The following is a 22,792-nucleotide window of genomic DNA, read 5'->3' on the forward strand; positions in this document are numbered from 1 at the left end:
GATGTCGATAGAGCTACCATTCCGCCTCTACGGACCAAAGTTTACGCCTCCAACACGGAGTAGCAGAAGCAAACTGCTTCCGCAATTCTCGCTTGTACGCGGAAAGTTGAGTTTACACACTGATTATGATCCACACTTCCACTTGCACCGTTGCACGGCAAAAATGTCCAGTTGAAGTATAAAGGGGGAAATTGGAAAATGATGCTCTACATGCTACTTGAAGATTTTTTATACTTCACCACATAAGATGTTTTATTGCAAAAATCGACCTCCTATTTAGTTGTGTTGAGAAAAATCATCCACCACATATGCACTAAGATTCCACTTGACTGCGCACTTCGTGCCGACCAAAGAGGGCAATCGGCGTGACCTACTCATGGGAGCTACTTGCATGCATATGCATTCCTCGGTTGCACCTGTGTACGCCTCCTACGACCCCAGCCCGTGTCGCTCGACCGACCAGGGCAAAACAAAGTTTTCCACGGACCAGTCCGGGGACTTCGTTGCGTAGGAAAAAGGCAAAGGCAAAAACACGTGCAAAAGAGAAACCCATGTCAAAACAAATCTGCGACAAAGCCACGGCTAAAAGCATTTAAGTTCATTACATAATCCGGACTTAATGCAAGAAAGCGAAAACTTAAGCAACTACTCCGCAGGGGCTTCGGGAGGGACTTCGTCTCGGATCACGGCTGACGAGATCTGCCCGACCAGCTACTGCGCGCCAGGGGCCACCATCTCTCCGAGCTGCGTCAGCTCCTCGGAGGTGCGGTTCCTCACGTAGCCGCTCCCAACGGCGGCAAAGTCCATGCCGTCATAGTGCGTGGCCCTACTCCCCCCGTCGAGTGAGTTCTGGGACCCTACGGTTCAGCTAACATACAGTCTCGGGGATGCAGCCCAGCTCTTCCAGATGGGCTTCGAGCGCAGGCTCCGCCCTGACCCCGCGAACCCTATGTTCGTCGGTGCGGCGGAGTATGCGCAGGCGTCCTTCCACGACCTCATGGAGATCCACTCCGCGAGCAGCTCCTTGTTGGAGGTGGAGATCATCCACCGCGATATCTTGTCGAGAGAGTGCTTCATGGCGGAACTTGCCGAGCACACCCCTCCTGACAGGCGGCGCGCACAGCCGATCCAGTGCACGCCGGAGGAGAGCGAGGTGTACCTCCACGAGAAAGTGGAACGCCTCGCTTTGAGGCGGCGGAGCTCGACGGCAAGCGCGCCCAACTGGAGCGCGAGCGCACCGAGCTCGGCAAGCAGCGCGGAGAACAAGCGGCCGGAGCAGCCTGCGACCGTTCCCATCGCGTGCATGAGCAGACCATGTACGACGAAGACGGAGTCCACTGGTTCGCCCGTGCCAGTCAGAATGTTGCCGCCACGGCAATGATCCTGCGTTCAATCCTTGAGCTGTAGGATCCCGAGGGCTTGCACATCCATCGCGAGCTTAAGGGTCTGCTCGAGACCGCGATGGTCCATCAGGCGGGGAGCTTCCTCCAACGGAGACAAGAAGCTAACAGCAGCCACCGGAAGTGGAGTACAGGTGGCCCCTAGGTTTCCCACGCGCCCGCCGCACTCATAGGTGGCTAGCAGGAAGCTGGCCAACCCGCGAGAGGGGCGCTAGCGCCACGGTGCCCCGTGGCCTCGGCACACAGCCGCTTGGGTAGGCCGAATGATGCACATCGCATGATCCTAGGATGGCGCCACAAACGTGCGGAGTCCGATATATAGCATCGTCATGACCGCGATGACCACCGCGGCCGATACTGCGAGCGCTCACGCTCCCCGACCCCAGACCCGAAGGCATTTGGGAGAAGGATACGCTCCGCGCCCTTCCCCGAGCGCTTGTCGGGGTGTCGGGGATGCTCCCAGGTGAGCATGGGGCCTCCTCCCAGTGCCACCTAAAGCCGGGAGGCATGGTTGGGCGCGACCACCTTGGGTGGCGCGGTCCGCTCAGATGCTGCCTCCACGCCGCCATCACCAGCGGCCAACTCCAATAACGAGGAGTCCGCCAGGATCATCACCTTCGGAGTCGCTGCCCCAGCCACCAAGCTCTCCCACTCCTCCTCTAGAGGAGTAGCAAAGGGCAGTAGAGCGATCAGCGGCGGTGGGGGAAGGGCCGCAGTGACAAGTGGGGCACTTGTGGGAGCAACTAGAGCCGTTGGAGTCACTGCGCCAATTCCTTCGCCAGTGGCCAGATGATTGGCCCCACAAAGCCCACCGACGAGGGCGACACTGCTAGACCGGGAATGAACTCCCTACAACACGAAACCGCGGATCAATCGGAAACTCAGGTGAAAAACACGAAGTTAACCTCCTAACCTGTCAGATTGCCACAGAGGAAGGCGCGTCGTACGACGCTGCAAGGCTAGCAGCCCTAGCTAAGGGCGAGGTGGCGGAGGTGGTGGGACTGGGATGTTGTAACACCCGCAAAATCACCAACTAAATTACCCGTTAAAATCGCTTCTAAAATCTTTTTACCGCTGAGCTCCCGGAATTCCAAAACCTTCCCAGCAATTCCACCGTCCCGGCATCCAAGCCGACCCCTATCTTTTTACCCGTGCCCGTAATTTCCGCCGCGTGCCGTCATTAGACGCCGCGCGCGTGCTCCGACCGCGTGCCGCGAATGCCGCCGGTCTCTTCCTTTTTCTTTCTCTTTTCCCTCTCCCCTTTTCCCTCTTCTTTTTCTTTTTCCTTCTTCTTCCTCCTCCCTCCTTCTCTGTCCTCCTCCTTTCTCCCTCCTGGCGCCCACCTACCCCGGCGCGTTTACTTCGCCTGGCCCCTCCCCGGCGCCTGGCCCCGGCTCCCTCCGGCCCCGCGCACCCGAGCCCTGCCGCGCCTACGCCCGGCGCGTTGCGCCGGCCCGCCCGGCCTCGGCACCCGCACCGCACGTCGCCGGCGCGACTGCCGGCCCCCGGCCCGACCCGGTCACCTACGCCGCCCCGCCCCAGCGCTTGGCCGCCCCTGCCCCGCGCGTACGCCCCTGCGCCACCGTCGGCCCGACCCCACCGCCGGTGCCGTGCCGCCTGCCGCACCCTGCCGGCCCGTCCCCCACCGCCGGCCTCGCTTGACCGGTCCCCCACCGCCGGCCGCTCCTCACCGGTGCTATAAAAAGGGCCCCTCGCCGGCTCCTCTCCCCACCCATCCACAAGCCGCCCTGCTCCTCCCCTCACCGAGCGCCACCGCCGCCCGTGCGCCGCCGCCTGCACCGCCCTCCCGTACCGAGCTGCCGCCGCCACCCGTACGCCGCCCGTCCAAGTCGCCGCCCCTTGCCCCTCGCCGGCCGCATCTCCCCATCTCTCACCCCAAGGTAGGAGAGCAAAATGGAGCCCCTTCCCCTTCCTCCGCCGCCCCCGGCCCACGGCTTGCCGCCGGCGAGACCCGGCCAGCCGGCCGCCGTCGGCCCCACCTCCTTCTCACTCCCCTCCCTCTGTTCGTGGGGAGAAGAAGATAAAGATGCCCCAAAATTTCGATCTGACCCCCTCTTTCTCCCTATTCGCGAATAAGTCCTTCCACCACTCACATAACCCTTTCGCAGATCAGCCCCTCCACCTCCAAAAGTATTTACAGAGAGGTCCCTGGTTTATCGCAAATCAGTCCTAAACCCCCTCTTTAAGCCCTTAAACCATGTTTAACCTGTCATTTCATGCGCCAAACTTCCTCCAATTAATCCCAAATTTCACCACTTCATCCTCCGGAGTACCTTCGTCGATCCATATCCAAATTTCCCAAAAATAATCTTTCTACCTATTTTCCGTTCGCGTTTTCTGTTCGGAGCTCACGGTTAAAAACCGATCCTTCTTTTATTTATTTGTGTGTCCGTTTGTGTGTGCCGTAGATCGCGGATTGCCCAAGGAGGATCCCGAGGAGGAGTTTGACCGCGAGCCCGAGCCCGAGGACCAGCAGGACGAGCCGGAACTCCCGGAAGGCTTTGAAGACGGCAAGTCCAATCTCACCCTTTGATGCATATTCAATTCCTGGTTTTTCAAACACAACCTATCGGCCTGTTTTATAAAATGCATATTGTTTTATTGCAAGACATGGTTGGATAGCCACCCCTTGATGGTTACGAATACTCCTTGATATCCTATGTTTGTCTCTAAATATGACATGCTCTGTTTAGATGACAACTACTGCTAGAATGCTTAGGAAATTTGTTACTCAACTTCAACCATGATTACAATGATTTATTTGGAGAATAAATGCGTGAGTGTGTTCAAATGGGAAAATGGGTTTCCGGGTTCAAAGGTAAGGAATGTGTAGATAAGATGGATGGGTGTTTCTTGTGTGAAATACCAGATTGTTGTGCTCGTACCTTAGCGGTTGAGCAAAGTTGGGAGATATCCATCTTGTCATGATTAAGGACCGAGTTGATGTGTCATCTTGCCTAATTCAACCATCGTGCAACCACTCGACCGTTGTATGGGCAACGGCTTAGCATAAATCCCACTAGCTGAACTGTTAGTCTTCGGGTGTGCTGGTGAGCAACGGGAGCCCATGGAAAAGGAGTAAGATCTTGGTGAGTTAAGTCCCGGTTATGGCCTCGTGAATGAGCCGGTAACCCCTTGAGTGCTTCCGTGTGGACTAGTCAGTCTTAGCTAAGGTGGGTAATGGCTTTGTTAGGGTCCGCACCGGCACTAAGGTGATCGTGCTGCGGTACTCTACTTGTGGGAAAAGTGTACAATCTCTGCAGAGTTAAAACCTATCTGAGTAGCCGTGTCCACGGTATTGGACGAGTTACGGCTTGGTCACATAACTAGCACTTGGGAATGGATGGTTTCATGGTGTGTGTGTGTGTTGGATTTTGGAAGTGTCCGGCAGTTGTGCCGTGAGCTATGGCGGACGGGGAGTCCGATAGCAATAAAATTTGGATCCTTTGTGTAGGATCAACCCCACTCAATGTTTCGGTTAGTAAAGGAAAAGCTTTGCAAAACTCTTTTGGAAAATGAACCCGTGCATGTGTGGAAAATCTAGCTTTATCGCAAATGAACCTTAGCCTATCCTTGCTATATCCTGTGCATATTCTTGATTGTATCCCCCTCCGTGGATGGGGTTGGACTTGTTGAGTATGTTCGTACTCACCCTTGCTTCGTTGCTACAGAGGAAGACCCGGACTTCATCGCCGAAGACCTTGAGTAGAGGTTGTGTCCGCACCCAACGCTGCCTGGGGTGTTGGCCTTTCCAAGATGCTGCTGCTGCCGTGTAGTCCCGAGTGCTGTCTTTTGGCAGTCGCTTGGTTAGCCGCTGTTGTTTATTTACTTCTTATCGCTGCGTGGCTTTCACGCCCGCTCCCTCGGGAGTTGTACGGTAACTGAATTATCTGTCGAATAAATGTGTTATCAGCCTCCTGGGACTGATATTTGCATCACATTTAGTCTCTACTTATGTGGGGACGCTTCAGATGTCCTGGGCCACGGCATCACCTTGGGGAGCGTCTTCGGGGACTTCGCGTGCAACCGCCTGACTTACCACCAGTTGAGAAGCCGCGGCGGCATCCCTGGGCTCTTGAGAAGGCATGGCCGCTAGTGTCACCACCGACCTTGGCAGGAGGGTCACGGGTCCTACACCCTCCAACGCCTGGGGTGGTGGCGCTATTGCCACGCCTGCCGGCACAAGGTTCATCGCAGAACGCGGTGCATCGGCGCCAGGTCACCGGGCTGGCGCAGAGCTCCTACCAGCACCAGGAGCTTCATTCGAGCCCCCATCCGCTGAGGACGCGCTCGCCACGACTGGTTGTCTGTCACCAGCCTCCGAGCTCGACCTACCATCTGGAGATGGGAGAGACACTAACCTTTGTGCTGTGCTAGGTGGAGCTCCAGGTGATGGCAGTGGCAGCTGCTCGGGGGCTCCCGAACCGTGACCTCAGCCAGCAGGCGACCACGATCTCCCGGAGTGACAGCCATCTGAGCGCAAGGAAGGCTGATCGACCCCTCGGCTGGAGTGGGCTTGAGCATGCTTCGTGCTTGTTTTGGTAGCCGAGTCGTTGGTGGCCTGTTTCTAGGACGCACGGTTCTGCGCCAGGGCTACGCTCCTGCCTCCCTTCACTCCAATCCCGACGGGAAGTCCAACCTGAACACCATGAGAAAGCTTCGGGTTAGATGAGAGGTCAAGGACGGCACGGCCTCGCTCCTGCTCTCGTCCTCATCCTCATCGTCGTCCTCCTCCTCTTCTTCATCCTTCTCGTCTTCGTCAGACAGCAACCCCTCGTCGCGACTCGTGCCGCGGCACCTCGCGCTTTCGCGAATTTTCTCCTCCCAGGCACGGACCTCCCTATCACGTTTACGCCTCCGCTCTTGAGCAGCACGGAGCTTGGCAGCGGCCCGTTCGGCACCCCGAGGGTTACCGTCCGGGTCGAGAAACCTAGACACCAGCCGCTCGAGCCCCTGCGCACCAACAGCAGTTCGGGCCTCCGCGCGCTCGCAAGAAAAATGGAAGGATTTGCATATTAAAGACCCAATACGTTGGTGCCGAGCTTGGTTCAAGCTTGGATCGATCCAATTGTGGATTTGTTGATAACGGCATTGGTAAATCATAGTTGGATTATAGAAGCCAACTAGATGGACAGGCGCGAAGGACATGTGCAGCATACATTTATGAAGGTAGAAGGGCAGCATATAGATGACTAGACGATGACAAGGCACGTCAAGCATGACGTATATGATGAATGATGAAATTGAGGCGCATGGAAAGGTTTGAGGACCAAAACGGTCAATTTGGTAATTCAAGGACGAAATTGAACTTTGGTTCAAAGTCTAAAGACATAAATGGCTATTCTGCCTAACTTATCACGATCTATCAAGGGCAGCAGCTTGGTGTTGCACATGAAATAGCGCTAGAATTCTAACTTCGCTTATGTGCGTGTAATAGACGTCGTAGTAGAAGGTAACAAAACAATATGGTAATTCCTCCATTCATAAATGTTAGGCATTTCTTTTGAGAGGGAAATGTTAGGCATAATTTGATCATGCAAAAAAAAACAAATTTTATGAATTTTGACCTATAATTAGTTAAATTATAAGCACATTTAGTGTATAAAATTTGTATCAATATGTTTATACTAAAAACCATTTTAAAATGATATTGAGTCTTTAGTAATTGACATATTATAAGAGAAATTAAGAGTAAAAATCTACTTTGGAAGATTTTTCCCTATTTCAAATATGACTATAAATTTCTGGATGGAGGGAGTAAGCACAAATAATCATATTGGTAAAGGACATGTTAGTGCTAGAAATTAGTGTTAGCTAAGTCCATTCGATAACTAATAAGTTTTTTTATTGAATTAGATTATAGTCGGAAATAGTACGTATGTATACATGTACACCGTACACGCGTCCAGTAGTAAAGCGCGTGTGATTATGCAAAGTGAGGGCAGACCGTACCTCCATTCTAGTTTATTAGAAACGTTTTGTCGTGCAGCCATGTGGCTATATGTTGTCTGTTGACTGACTTTTATTTTAAGAAAGAACTAGTTATATGTATGAACTGTGTGACCTTGATGATCTATGGCCCTTTATATAGCTGTGGATAATGTATTAAACATGATCATTGATACACGTGCCATTTGAGTACAATTCGAGTACAACAACTTTTGAAAAATCACATTTTTAAAACCTCACTATTTGTATTAGATGGGTACATTGAATTATAAAAAAGGCCCAAACTTGATTGACAGTTATCTCTCCAACTTCGCTGTTGAGAGGATGCTGGGCCCAAACCTGCATTTCATAGTTGCAAGCTGGGCCAAGCCGCGGACGATGCAGAGTTGCTGCAGATGCTCTTGGTCCTGCTTCCTCAAATCGTTTAATTACTGCATGCGGAGTCTGCTGGCGCTGGCTATATGCCTGGGCTTGTTTGGTTTGGATCCTGAGAAAGCTGGTGAGGTGTTGGATTTTGGTGGCCTGGGGTCGGATGGTGCATGGCATCTGCGAGATGAGTACATGTACAACAATTCAAGAGCCTACCGCAGTCCGGAGCTGCAGTTGGTTTCTTCATTTCTGGCAAAACGATCTGTACTGTTGCGGGACTGGAGGTTTCTATCAGTTTGGCTCCAGCGTAGTAAATGCCATCTACTCTTTCTTTTTTTGCGAGTAAATGCCATGTACTCCCAAGACTCCAAGAACATCAAACATGGCGAGGTGAACTTTTTCATGGGTAATTTTCCCCATTGGCCAGAACGATCACCCATTAGAGCCATCCAACTCCCCAAATCAAAGTTTAGCAACCCAACATCAAAATCGTGCTTCAGGAGATTTGCTATCCCAATAGGAAAAGCTAAATCTCACCTGAGTAAAATAGAGCTCCTCCTCACCTAATTTTTTCTTCACCCCATCTTCCACTAGCATGTTCTTGTGTGGCCCATGGCTCGTAAATAAGGCCTTGTTTAGTTGCCAAAATTTGGAGCGCCAAAATTACTGTGCCAACACTGTAGCACACTGTAGCATTTCGTTTGTATTTGTGAATTATTGTCCAAACATTGACTAATTAGGCTTAAAAGATTCGTCTCGCAAAGTATAACAAAATTGTGCAATTAGTTTTTAATTGCATCTACATTTAGTACTCCATGCATGTACCGCAAGTTTGATGTGATGGAGAATCTTATTTTTGCATAGTGCCAAAGTTGATAGTTGGAAGTGAACTAAACAAGGGCTAAAATAGCAACCGCAGTGTTTTCATGTCCATCCGTTGGCCTACTACCCGTAAGGCAAGACTACCAGTGCTTCAAGACCTCCCAAGCCTCTAGTCTCAACCACTCTCGTATCACTCAACGAATTTTTTTTCACCAGAATTTCCCTTCCATGTACTTCTATGCAGTACTAGAATAGTATAGTACTGCACATGTATATGTTCTTGGTGCTTGTACTTGGTTCAAACTCTACGTCAGCCGCGACTAGTGGAGTGTGCTGCCGTTCAGTTGCTCCGCAGCACCACTGGCCTCTGGCTAGGGCTCTGGAGTCTGGAGGAACCCTCAGCAAGCAAAGTCCCAGTGCTGTTGCTAATAAACGACAAGGCAGACTGGCCGTCGAGTTGCAGCTTGCGGCCTGCGGCAGGCGCAATCGAGGCGGTGCAGCGCGCGCCCGGCCTTCGCGAATTCCCAATGCGTTCCACCTTCGTCACTTCACGGTTTGCCACGCGGGGTGGCCATACACCTAGCCAGCAACCGCCCTACTCCGTACGTACACGTACGCCTAGGGCTCGTTCGACGGCTCATGGCTACAGGCGCCAATGGGCTGCAGCCTCCGGCCTGAGGCTCGGACGGAGCAGGGAGGAAGCACGCACCGCACACATGACTAGTACATGAGGCACAGTCACGTCGCGAAGCAGGACGTTGTCCTCAACAGCGCTCGCTACATTGGGCAACGGGGACTGAAGAGACGGGCATTTGCAGGGAGAGAGATGGCGTCGTGGCGATGGACATGGACAGACACAGAGAAGTGCAGTGAGAGAAAGAGGACGGGGCTATAAGGACTGATTGATAGCGATGGAGAAAAGCAAAGGGCCGATTGATAGCGATGGACAAAAGCAAAGGGCCGGGGGCCCAGCTGGAGTTTCGTCCTGCCCCGGCCTCATCACATCCCATTAATGGCAAGCGCAAGCATGGCACGGCCGACCTCATGCACGGCCGACCGTCAGAGCTGTGTACTCCCGCAGGGGGAGATGGCGACGACCGATGAGCACGGAGCACCAAGCGGCAACAACTCTTGTACTGCCGACCTATTCAAAAGCTGCGACGCCTTTTCATTTCTCGAGAGGAAGTTTTTTTTCGTTTTGGCCCTACGCAAGGTTGCTGCTGATCGATTCAAATTTGCAAGAAATTCTAAGAATGGATTCAACAGTTGCATCAGCAGCCCACAAGTGATGTGTGACTTGGCAGCCCCATGAATTCGCAACCAAGGTATATACGATGCCATTTTCATTCTCGAGCTAAAGTGTAATCCATGTCACATCGAATCTTCGAAGGCTAATAAGAAGGATTCATGTTAATTATAAAATTATAAAATTAATTACACAAATGGAGGCTAATTTGCGAGACGAATTTATTAAACCTAATTAATTCATGATTAGCACATGTTTACTATAGCATGTCAAATCATGGATTAATTAGACTTATAGATTCGTCTCGCAAATAAACCTTCGCAAATAAACTTCATCTGTACAATTGGTTTTTTAATTAACCTATGTTTAATGTTTCTAATTAGTATCTAAATATTTGATGTGATAGGAACTTTAGTCCGAAAAAAACACCAAATACCCCTAAGAAGGCAAGAACCGATAAAAACACATCTACAAATGCCTTTAAAGCAAACCGCCGTTACAAAGGTTAACACTATTATTCTATGGATACTCTTAGGACGCTGGAAAAGTAGTTCATAACGTATTAAACCTCCCGGTAATATTGTGTAAGTAGTTCATATGAAAGAAATATATATAACAAAAGTCACATATAGCACTGTAGGCAGCCCATAGACATATAACAAAATTATTTTTTTTTCAAATTTTAACAAAAGTGAAGATAGATATCCTTTTCTACTTCGATGGCACTCTTCTTTTTCATACCACTGTGGCTCTTTCCACAGCTAAAAATTACCTGTTGTATGGATCCTATTCCTATGGATTGGTTTACTAAATACATTGTAGTCGCCCTCGTACAGATCAAACAACAGAAACTCACTAAATCGGGTGCACTTGCATTACCCATAGAAATTTCATATAAAGTTGCTGCCTTAATTTCAGAGAGTATTTTGTAAGTAGTTATCGTGGCAACAGAAAATACCTAAAATCATAGCATAAAATAACTTTGAGGAAAGTGTATAACCGGCTTGTCCAGTTGTATCATTAGAATCCCATTCCACTTATGTCACTTAGAATCCCATACTCTTAATATGCACATCTAGCTCCTTCAACTTAGATTCGGATGTCGAAATGCACATCTAGCCCCATAAAATTCGCTTCAGTGTCAATCTAGGTTCATATAATCTCTAAAAGTATTGTCATCCTAATTAAAATGATGAAACTTTATTTTTATATAAATAAAATTTAATTATAGTTAAATAAAGTGAAGTTCAGCTCAAAGTGTGCATAGAATATTAATATGTTGAATCTAGAAAAATTGATGTGCGCATGACAGTCAGTGCTTATATTATTCTTGAAAGATTATTCAAATTTGAATAATCTGTAATTGCACTTAGATAGGAGCTTATAATAGTCTCCGTAAATTACAAGGAAATTGGAAAAAAAAGCTAAAGAGGCAAGAAAAAAGTTTAAAAAATGTGCTAATAAAACAAATGGCTTGCTTGAAAGCATAAAATTTGATCCTACATCGTGTTCTATTGGTAGGATGGTAGTGCATTTGAAGAGTTTAGAAACCTAGATGACACCCGGAGTGAAGTTTAAATAGGAAATATGCATTTTGAGAGTATAAAAATCTAAATACCATCCAAGTCAAAGTTTAAAAATTAAGATATGCATTTTAAAAATATGGGAACCTAAGTGACCGTGCACTTTACTTCGAAAAAACTTTTGATACAAATCAAACCGTTCACATCATTTTCACATGTATAAATCTATGCATACGGCATATCCGAGTTTTAGAATGCTGTGAATAATCTTCTAAGACAATATTGGCTAAGTTGAACAAAATCAGTCCGTTGATCTACAGAAGATCCAATAGTACATTAGTTCAACATGATCTGCAATAATTCAACGATTGAAGCCAAAGAAAATCGTGTTGTGCCTTGTTACTAGTAGCCATTACCACTAGCACCACCATTAATACTACTACCACGACTCCAACATTGCTAAAGATTGCTAGTACTTGTATTCAACTGTCAAGTGCAGGATGGTTTATTTTGCTCACCAATGTATATCCTCGAGCATTCAAATAAAAGTGCATGCTACAAAAACATTACTAGATATACCATATCATCATCACATTACACATAAAAGACTTCCAAATTATTTCCATGAGCCATAATAGCAAGTTTAACTCGTTGAACAATTCAGATCGCCTGGTGGAGCTAATCAGCTAATATTACCCGTTCAAGCTTACAACACTCAAGGCATCCACTACTTGGATCTCACACAACTAGTACCGTGAACTAAAGCGGCCCGGGGACATACTACACAACAGTGGCGCGTTAAGCTTCCGTAATGCTAAGATTCAACACAGAAACACACATGATAACGAAAGGAAAACACAGAGGTACTCTAGCCAGGTAACCTGAGCCGGGGCACATCCTATCTCCCATTCTATCCGATCCTCCAATGAATCCATGAACCGATAGAATGCAAGATAAGGCAGCCGGCGGCGCTCAGCAACGAGACGGCGATGGCTTCATCAATCACGTGGAGCGATGCGTAGCATGCGGCCGACGAGATGCGGCACGGTAGTCCGGCTACCGTCGCGGGCCGGCTCGAACCACACGGGGAGGAATTCCTCGTCGGCACAGTCGAAGCGTGAGTCGGAGAAGCGCTTCACCAGGTTGTCCAGTCCCTGCAGTTTCAGTTTCATGGGCCAAACAGAAACAAATGAGCCAAGCACAGGGCGGCGCATACGAAGAGCCGGAGGTAGCGGACGACGAACTACCTCGATGGCGCCGTGATCCACCTCACACGTCTTGCCTGAGCGGTTCACCTTCCAGCGGTGCCCGTGCAGGTGGTGGTGGAGACGCTGCGCCGCCTCCGGTGTCGTCATATTAACAAAGGCATAGCCCTTGTTTGCGCCGGTGCTGGGCAACACACAACGAGCAATTAGGTCCGGATGGATCACCAAAAGAACCCTAAGCAAGAAGAAGGCTGAGTGCTTGAGTAGCATGGGGGAGATCATATACCTGAAGTCCATAGGAAGATATAAGAAGTCATATTCAGACTTCACGCCGCCGGATTTGATGTCATCGTTTTCAATCGAGCAGTGCTGATCGATGATTTGCATAAGCCTCGTCCGCCTGCGTATGAGGGATTGAAGAAACCATCAGTTTCAAAGAAGGGATCCATTAATGGAGCAGCAGTTGTGTCAAGTAGAAAAGAACAGCAAATCGAAGCTTCAACCGAAACGATCGAGGGGGGAGAAAATAGCAGCCTCACCTAAAATCGTTTGGAATGTTGCGGATCATGACCGTAGTGCTGTTACAAGATGAGTCGAAAAGCCGCCGTGCCTTCGGCTCGGCGCGGCGCACCGTGCCTCCGGCGGCCTGACGGTGACGACCAGTCGCGCGCCCGCCGGACCGCCTCCTCCGTGGCGGATAGACGTGCTTGTTGCCGGCGGACGGCGGCGGCGAAGGGGAACCGAGCTCCGGGTACGGAAACGTCGTCGGCAGCGCTGACGGCGTATCGGGTGGGCTCGACCGGACAAGCACCGAGCGCGGCGAGGGCTCGATCGCCGGCTCCCCCTTGCCGGCCCCGGCGACCTCCGCGCCGCTGGATGACGGCTGGGGCGCCGCCCGCCCCGCCCCTCGCTGCCTCGACGGCACGTCGAGCCGGGGCAGCGGCCTCGCTCCCCGGCGCGAATGGTGGTGGCGACCGCCCCGCCGGGTCGCCGCCACGCCCGGAATCTGTGGCTGCGGGGGAAACGCCGCCTCCGCCGGCGCAGCGGGCATGCCCATGGCCACCGGCGTCACCGGTGCCCAGCCAGCAGGGGACGGCGACGCGCCCGGCATCCCCACGCAGGGGCTCTGCGGGAATCCCCAGCAAGCCAGGGATGTAGCTGGTGGGAACCCCGGCGCCGGAGGCGCGACCAAGACCGGCGCCGGGTAGTAGAAGCCCACCGGCGGCAGGGCCGCCACAGGGGGGCCCATGTAGAGCTCGAGCGTGGCCGGCGGCGCGACGATGGACACCTTCCTCACGTAGGGCGGAGCAGAAGCGTCGAGGCGCCGGGACTGGGAAGCGGCCATGGTTGATCTCTTTGTTTGGGGAAATTTCTCGGGGAGGAGACCGGACTCAGGACTCTCCGGACGCGGCTGCGGCTTCTCTTATATCTGCTTAAAAATAAAAATGTTTGCTAAAATTGTTTCTAATGATTTTTTGAAATGGATGAAAACAGGAAAGAGTATACCTTATCTTTTTTCCTTTTCCTTTTTTTCTTTTTCTTTCCTATTCTTCCCCCCTCCTTACCCTTCTCTCTCCTTCTCCTTATCTGTTATTGCCACGGCCACCCTCCGACCTCCCCTTTCCTTACCCTTCTCTCTCTTCCCAATTCTCTTCTTCTTCGTCCCGTCGCCCACCCTGCGGCCTCACGCCATCATCACTGTCGCTTCCTCCGGCCGCGCCCCGCCGCACCCTTTGCCCTCTCTGGCCCCGCGCCGCTGGCACCCCCGATCGCGCCTCGCGCTGCCCCATTCGCTAGCACCCTACGACCCTGTAGCGTTTGCGCCACCCGGTCCGCCGACGCCCCCGACCGCGCCTCTTCCCCCACGCCGCCGGCGCCCTCCAGCCACGGCTGCTCCCCCATGCCGCTGGTGCCCTCCGAACCCATCACGGAAGGGGCAGACTGGGAAGTTTGGCTCTACGGTTGAGATGGAGCCACAGGGAGCCGGTATTTTTGGCTCAGGTCGACCGATTTGCTCCAGAGAGCGAGATTCGTGGGGCTTTCTTGGTGAAGCCGTTTTGCTCATCATCCTTTGGCAGAGCTTCACTTGAAGCCGGTCATGAAGCCGGTGAGGGAGCCCTGCCAAAGGGGGTCTCAAGACGAGAGGAAGGGCGTTGAGAAGGCCCGAGCCGGCCGCAGGTTTTAAAAGGAGAGGGGAAGATGGGGCTTGTGTGCATACGGGGTCTGGATTGGTGCCGCGTGGAAGCCCGGGCAATCCAACGCCTGCTACTCCTACGCATGCCTGCTCTTTCGCCTCGCACGCTGCAGGACCCAGCGCCGCCGCTGCCGTTACTGGACGGGTCCACGCCACGTACGATCGAGGGTTGGGTACGGTGCGCCGGCGAGCAAGGGATAGAATCGCGAGTCGCAATTCCCAGGCGTAGGGCCAAACGGAGCAAGAGCTCAACCATGCCACCGTCGGATCCACTAAGTGGACAGGTGGCGCGCATCGGGCAAGAGTATGCACAACAGGGGTTTTGTAGACCGGATGCACCAAAAAATGTTTTCCCCGAAAAGTGACTTAGAAGGTGTTTGGATCCTTGGCTAAAGTTTAGCCCAGGTCTTATCGGATGTTTGGATGCTAATTAGAAGTATTAAGCATAGGCTAATGATAAAAATAATTGCAGAAATGAGGGCTAATTCGCGAGATAAATCCATTAAGCCTAATTAGTACATGATTAGCACATGTGATGCTATAGTAAACATGTGCTAATTATGGATTAATTAGGAGTTGTGGAATTGGCCCAAGATCGCGTGCCGGAGGGACTGTTCCCGTTGGAATGCTTCCGAAGGTTCGAAAGCCCCCCTTTTCCCCGCATTGAGATCATCATCCTTTCCTAAGCCCTCCCCGGATGCAGAGACTCGGAAGGCAAGGGGCCATGGAACCAGGGGGGAGCATCGGAGCCTGCGGGGGTCCTGCGGAATCTGTGTTCAGGTGTTTGTCGACTCCAAAGTCCCTGGTAGGGCATGACGGGAGCGGGACCGCCGGCAGAGTCGCAAAGAGGGTAAAGGGTCTGACCAAGCCATTCGGGACCCCTCCGGAGGTCTCCAACCCCTCCGGAAGCTTCGCCCCTCTAGGAAGGGCAGGTAAACGGGGGCCTCTAGCTCCATCCCCCCAGAGGAGGGGGAGCGGGAGAAAATAATTTTAACTCTACGCATCACCTAAAGGGAAAAGGTAGGCCCCTGCGTCAGCCCTAGGTACAAGGGAGGGCCATGCCTGCCCCCATATGGAAAGTCCTCGTACGGAGCCGCCACGTTAGCTCTGGGTACGGAGGACCTCCGTACTCAGAGGGAGTTTTGACCTCACTGCCCCTAGGGTCATAGCCCAAGGGGACCAGCTCAGTGAAAGTTTTACCGGGGGCATAAGGGTCTTTTGCCCGAAAAGGCCCCGTCCTTGAGGCTACAGATAGAAGGGCTACAGGCTCAAACAAGACACAATATTCTAGGCACTTAATCTCCTAGAAGCTCTTCTAGACAGTAGTCTTGTCTAAGAGCCACCCTTTACTGTTTGGACATTTCGTAACCACCAACATTAGGTTTAATGGATTTGTCTCGCTAATTAGCTCTTATTTATGTAATGATTTTTGTCATTGGCCCATATTTAATACTCCTAATTAGCATCCAAATATTCGACATGACATGGGCTAAACTTTAGCCGAGGATCTAAACACCCCGAGCTGGAGGATCCTGAAACTGACTGTAGGACAAAACAGGAGGCCGGGAAAGTGACTTCGCTAGAGGACCCTGACATTGACGGTGGGACCAAACAGGGGGCAAAGGCTAGGGCAGAGGCCGGAGAGTTTGTATCTGCTGCTATTTCATGTGACCACAAGAATCGTCGGTCGTACGCATCGGTAGCCGAAGGTCTGTACGAGATGGATCTGATGTTTGTTACCGTGTTTTCATTTGGACGGTTGTGTTGTTTCAATAGATTTTCATCTGATGTGTGCACCTATTCAAGGCCATGTTTAGTTACTCCCAACTTCCAACTTTGACACTATGCAAAAAGAAGATTCCCCATCACATCAAACTTGCGGTACATGCATGGAGTACTAAATGTAGATGAAATTAAAAACTAATTGCACAGTTTTGTTGTACTTTGCGAGACGAATCTTTTAAGCCTAATTAGTCAATATTTGGACAATAATTCACAAATACAAACGAAACGCTACAGTGTGCTACAGTGCTGTAACAGTAATTTGGCACCTCCCAAATTCCCCAACTAAACACGGCCCAAACTGGTAATTCATGATCACAATCCAGTCTTCGCTTCTGGGCTGAGATGGAACGTGAATTTAAGAACGGGCTTCTGGCCTGGGTTCTGGCCGCCAGGGAACAGCAGGCGCGAATGATTACATATCCGCTTCATTTATTGCGCAAGATTTGCATGGGTTCGAGCCGTACCGGAGCGGCGCAGCAAGCACCAAGCATGTTCCTCCCCAGCTATTCCTATATTTGACTGAAATTGAATCCTTGGCGTACCTAGATTTAGTCAAGCATGGAGACATTAGTGCAGTCCCAACCCATAATGTCATGGGTAGTGTCTAGAAAAGAAAGAGAGTAACTAATGTACATCTAGACACTACCTCCCAGTCCCATGGTGTCTTTCCATAGAGAAGAAAATTTAATTTCTCGTTGCATTTCATGCAAATGGAGAAGGATCAAGTGTGGCATGCATTCTATACACCCAGAGATCAATACCAGAAAACTATAGATACTAATTTTTGTAGCATGCAGTTGATCTAGCAGCAACGTGCAATCTGTTCATCCATAGCACCACAACAAAATGGCTTGACTGCCAACCGAATCATCTGTGAGAAAATGGCTGGACGGTTGTTTCTTTTTCTTTTTCTTTTGATCGCATTTGTGCAGCATCATCAGCAGAATTCCTAGTTGTTAATGGGATCCCTTTAGAATATGCAGCGGTTGGTGAGATAGCATAATGGCTCATTGGTCCACCAACGAAATGAAAATTTTCAGGCAGCTGACTTCCATTATGATAGTTCACAAATGGAACATTTGGACTCCTTAGAAGATTCATGAAACCATCCTGAAAAAATTAAACAACAAAAGGAGTCACTGTGTTAAATCTGTATTCAGTGACAACAAAAATATACGATCCTGCAAAATTCGATGCACACATACAAGATGCAAGATATTTAGAAAAATAAAGCAGACATAATATTGCCATTGTTGTCTGAAAATTAGCTCTTAACAGGCACATGTATTCATATGATTAACAAAGAGTCATTTAACAGGCACACAAACATGCAGTGGAAAAAATGGTGCTTGTGCGTCATCAGGGAACAGCTGCAGCCAGTTGAACAGCTTGCTGCATCCCTGCAGCAACTAAAAGTTGTGGTAAAAAATAGCAGTGGCAAAAATGGCACTAGTGCTAGTATGAAAGGGAATTATTCAAGACTTAATGTACAAACATTATTTACCCATCGCTAGAGAGTAGTACAGCAAACTACTGAATTGGAATTTAACATCATGGAAGACAATACACAATGGAGGGCACACACGCAGATCTGCAGGTTCGTGTGTATGTTCCTGCAGCTCAAGCAGTTGACCTTGTAATCCATAGATAGAGACTAAATTAATCATACCATTCAGAGCTGTTAGGAGATGGTTGAAATGCCGGTGGCCACCATGGACCTGCAGCATGACCTCTGTTGAGAAGTAGATGGGAAAATAGCACACACCCTAATGAGGGGGTGATCTCTATATATATGACCAATATAGCTTGGAATACAAGAAATACATCAAGTGTACAAGAAAAGGATAAATACATCCTAATATACATATATACTTCCTAATACCCGCCCGCAGTCGAAGCGGGGTGGAGAGCGACGACTCGCCCACAGACGGAGCGGGGTGGTAAGGGTGGAGTTGCCACGGCACGTGACAGGTAGGGTGTGACCTTTACCGATAGTAATGGAGGAGTGAGAGGGAGAGAGTCGGGAAAGAAGAATACCATCCGAGGAAGACATGTGGCCGGATGCACCTGAGTCAACCACCCAACCGCCGTTCTGCAGCGCAATCTGGTTCAAGGCAGCAACTAGACTCGCCTGGTCCCAGGTTGATGCCTGAGTGGGCGCCTGAACAGGGGCCTAGGCGGCGTGAGCCTGCGGAGGGGGGCCAGGAGACCAAGGGCGCTGGCACGCTAGCTCCTACCGCCCGACGGATGCGGACCGCCAACCTGCTGGAAGCCCGTGGCGCCGTAGGAGTCGGCCCCTGGACTGAAACAGAACCACGGGCCGATGGGCCGTGGGGGCCCGCCAGCGTGAGAGCTGCCGCCACTAAGGGGGCCTAGAAGCCACCGCTGCCCTTCTTCTGCCACTTCTTCTTGCTGCCACCACCGCTGCCAGTTTGGACAAAACCAGACGGTGGGCGACACCCGGCCGTACAGCTCGAGGACGAAGACGACAAGGAGGTCCCGGCGAGGAGGGCGTTGGAGTTGGAGATCTTCTCCTCGTTGGTGAGGTGAAGTTCCTTCAGGGCGAGCATGTCCCGCACCTCGGCGAAGGATGGGAAGCCGGCGATGGAGTTGGCGGTGTCGTCGGCGGTGCTGGAGGTGTTGGAGAAGCGCGGGTTAAGGCCGCGAAGAAGGTTCAGGACAAGCTGGGAGTCCTGAACGGGATGGCTGACGTCGCGGAGGACGTCGGCGAGGGTTTTCATGCGGCTGCAGCACTCGGCAATGGAGGAGTCGCGCAGCATCATGGAGTGGAAGTCGTGGCTGAGGAAGATCGCCCGGGACTGCTTGTTGGCGCGAAAGAGACCCTCGATGGAGAGCCAAAGATCCCGGGTGGTCTGATCATTGTCGATCATGGTGAGGTCGAGGACAGAGTCATTGACAGAGCCGAAGAACCAGGAACGGATGCAGCAATTCGCTTGATCCTAGTCGGAGTCATAGGGACGGGCCACCGTGCCATCAATGTGCGACTTGAGACCGAACTTGCCGCACATGGACTTAAAGAAGGACGCCCATCTGGAGTAGGCGTTGGACTTCATCGTCAGCGTCACGGGGACGTGAGACCTAACGGAGACATTGGTGTAGGAGTGGATGGCAGGCGGCGGCACCGGGTACACGATGAAGCCACCACCATCGTGTTGACGAAAAAAAATTGGGCGGTGACTTCCACGTGCTAACACATGAAACCCGAGAGAATCTGCTTCGCTCTTGTGCGGGTTGTAAATCAGCGTGCGTGGTGAACGTGGGCGTGCCAGTCAATCTAACCTGCTGATTGATAAGGAATCGTGATGGCTAGGCAGCCGATATGAATAGATATGATCGGCTAGATTAGCCGATGTATGCGTAATCAATGCAGAGGAAATGCTAAGAACGTAACTTGAACAGTGCTATGCGAACAACACTTGAAACAGATCCGATCGGCTGTACGATAATCTCTTGACAGAACAACAGGATAAAAAGCCGATAGAAGCTACTTCAAGCTGGATAATGGTGATAAAAGCTAAAACGACAAGATGAACTTGCAGATCTAGCAGATATCGATAACTTGATGAATAAATCTAGGAGAAACCACAGCGATGCGCTTGGAAGTTAAAGCCTAGAAATTACTCGGTAGACGCGGAACTCACAATCCAACCGGAGATCAAGTTGATGCAGCCCCGCTAGTTTGGAAGAACTCGTTGAAGAAAAAGATAACTTTGGCGAAGTCGCCGACTTGAAAGTAAATTGCGAGTAAAGTAGATTTGTATTGATGTGTGCACATGTTCTTTCTAGACCTCGCAGGGCCTCTATTTATATCCTAAAATCCCAAACTCCTTGTCCTGGTTGATTACGACGAAATACAAGATTTATTTGTAAGAAACAAACTATTTAAATAAAACGACTCGTGCAAGAGTCGGACACGAATTTAACCTTTATTAACTAACTCTATACGTAATATCTAGAAAGATCTTCAGCCGAATCTCCGAAATCCCCGATCGGATAGAATCTCCTTTCTTGTATTGGCCAGGCCCTTCTGTCTCCATCGGCTGGGTCTTCATCGGCTGGGTCTCCATCGCCTTCCATCGGCTGAATCCCTCTATTCTCATCGGCCGATCGCTTGTGACTTCATCGGTTGGACCACTGTGGCTCCATCGGTTGGGCTACTGTGACTCCATCGGCTGGGCTACCATGACTCCGTCGGCTGGACTGCTGTGACTCCATCGGCCGATTCCACCAGCCGTTGTTCCTTCGCCCTGTACCAGCACCTTCGCTACCTTTTGACGCCAATTGCAACACGTGTCAAAAAACGGTGTCAACACATGCCCCCTAGTTTCGAAGTGAAATATATTTTTTGCTTCGAAATTGTCTTGGCCTCACTGTCAGGTAACACTTGCTTTGCCTTCGATATTTCACTATGATCGGCTGGAGCCATGAACTCCCTCAGCAGGATGAAGACCATGTTGACATCTGCAGCCGATTTATGATTCACCCTTATCATCGGCTTTCGCTTTGACGCGTCATACTTGGGATTTGACCCTTTTCCTCTCCAGGACACGTCCTTCTTGTTGTTGTTGTTCCCATTGTCGCAAGCGCTGGATCCTCCTCTCCTGGGATCTGATCAAACCTTCAGAGCACCCGCTTTGAGTACTTCGCATCATCATCGTACTAAGGTGCACGTTGTCGTTCTGCCTTGCTATACATCGGTTATTCATCAGAAACTCTTTCACCGCCCCTTTTCTCCAACCGATCATGTGCATCGACTCTGTCCTTCAGCCAATTATGCACGTTGACTCTGCCCCCCAGCCGATCATGCACTGGAGCATGTTTGTCACCATAATCAGATCTGTCTCTGACAATTGGCTTCCGATTCCTGTCATCAAGGAGTGTCCTCTTGAACAATCGGCTATCTGGATGCAACCTATTGCACTCAGGACAGTTATCAGCTGATGGTAATCTGATGCCTTCCTCCCAACAGTATATGAAGAATGGGCACCTCCAATGATCTTCATGGCTGCATCATCGCTTCCTCGTGCCTCATTTTTTCTTGCTGCCTTTGGAACTTGTTGAGAAAATCTTGAGAAGTAATCAGCCAGCGAGATCCCCTTGAATTCTCTCCTTCTTCTAATCGGCCCTTCCCCTTGATGTCATCAGCCGATACCTGAACTTTAGGATCCACGGATTCCCTCTTCTTGGTCGATTCTGAGGTCAACACTTTAGCATGGAGTGCATCCTTACCATCACCTTCGACCATATTGGTTGGGAAAGAACACCGGACAATCCTCATCGACTTTGCTGACTTTGTAGTGATTTCAAACTTAAGTCTCCCTTGCTCAATAGCCGATTGGATTTGCTGGCGGAAGACCTTGCACTCATTTGTATCATGAGACGTTGCATTGTGCCATTTGCAATACTTGATCTTCTTGAGTTCCTCGACCGATGGGACAATATGATAGGGTGAAAGCTAGATCTGCCCTTCTTGTAACAATACATCAAAGAATTGATCGGTCTTGGAAGTATCGAACCCAAACTTTTCAGGTTCTTCCTTGTCAACTGGACATGAAATCGGCACCTTGTTTCTGACCCATTCAGTCAGGCCGGTTTCCACTTCTTCATCTGAATCAGAGCATTCTGTATGCACAATCCTTTCCTAGAAATCCCTTGTTTGCTCATACGGACGCACTTCCTGGCTTGACACCCGATGCACAAGTTGACTTAAACTTTCGAATTCTTGCGATGCATATTTCTCTTTGGGGTGTGGCAAAAGTCCTTGAAAGGCTGTTTCAGCTAGCTGGCTATCACTTAGGACCAAACTGTAGTATTTGTTTTTGGTCTCTCTGAATCTTTGTATAAAGCCAACCACTAACTCATCACTTCTTTGCCTCAAACTAGTCATATCTATGAGCTTCATCTCGTGAACTTCAGCAAAGAAGTATTTGTGAAACCCCTCCTCCAGATCAACCTAGGAAATAATGGAATTAGCCAGAATTGATGTGAACCACGCAAAAGCTGATCCAGACAAAGACAATGGGAATAACCGAACCATCAATGCATCCTGCATAGCTGCTTCCCCACATTGAATGATGAATCGGTTGACATGCTCCACCGTAGAAGTATCATCTCATCCAGAAAACTTGGTGAAGTCAGGTATTTTATACCGATTGGGAAAAGGGAGCAGATCATAGGCAGGTGGATACGATGTCATGTACTCGTAGCTCTGCTGCTTGGGTTCTAATCCGAACTGATTTCGCATCACCTCGGTTATT

General features: G+C 50.3%; 2 protein-coding genes across 2 annotated transcripts; both read right to left on the bottom strand.

The window, feature by feature from the left end:
• Positions 1-11,964: 11,964 nt before the first annotated feature.
• LOC101770911 (protein MEI2-like 6) lies at positions 11,965-13,880 on the bottom strand. The gene is made up of 4 exons (XM_004959563.2): positions 13,075-13,880; positions 12,822-12,935; positions 12,578-12,719; positions 11,965-12,484 (listed from the first exon to the last, which is right to left on the bottom strand). The coding sequence occupies exons 1-4, from the start codon at positions 13,878-13,880 to the stop codon at positions 12,329-12,331; spliced, it is 1,218 nt and encodes a 405-aa protein (XP_004959620.1). The 3' UTR covers positions 11,965-12,328.
• Positions 13,881-18,886: 5,006 nt separating this feature from the next.
• Positions 18,887-19,405, bottom strand: LOC105913804. The gene has a single exon (XM_012843717.1). It carries the CDS (start codon positions 19,403-19,405, stop codon positions 18,887-18,889), a length of 519 nt encoding a protein of 172 aa, XP_012699171.1.
• Positions 19,406-22,792: the final 3,387 nt, after the last annotated feature.

Source organism: Setaria italica, chromosome II (assembly GCF_000263155.2).
Source record: "Setaria italica strain Yugu1 chromosome II, Setaria_italica_v2.0, whole genome shotgun sequence".
Lineage (NCBI taxonomy): Eukaryota > Viridiplantae > Streptophyta > Magnoliopsida > Poales > Poaceae > Setaria > Setaria italica.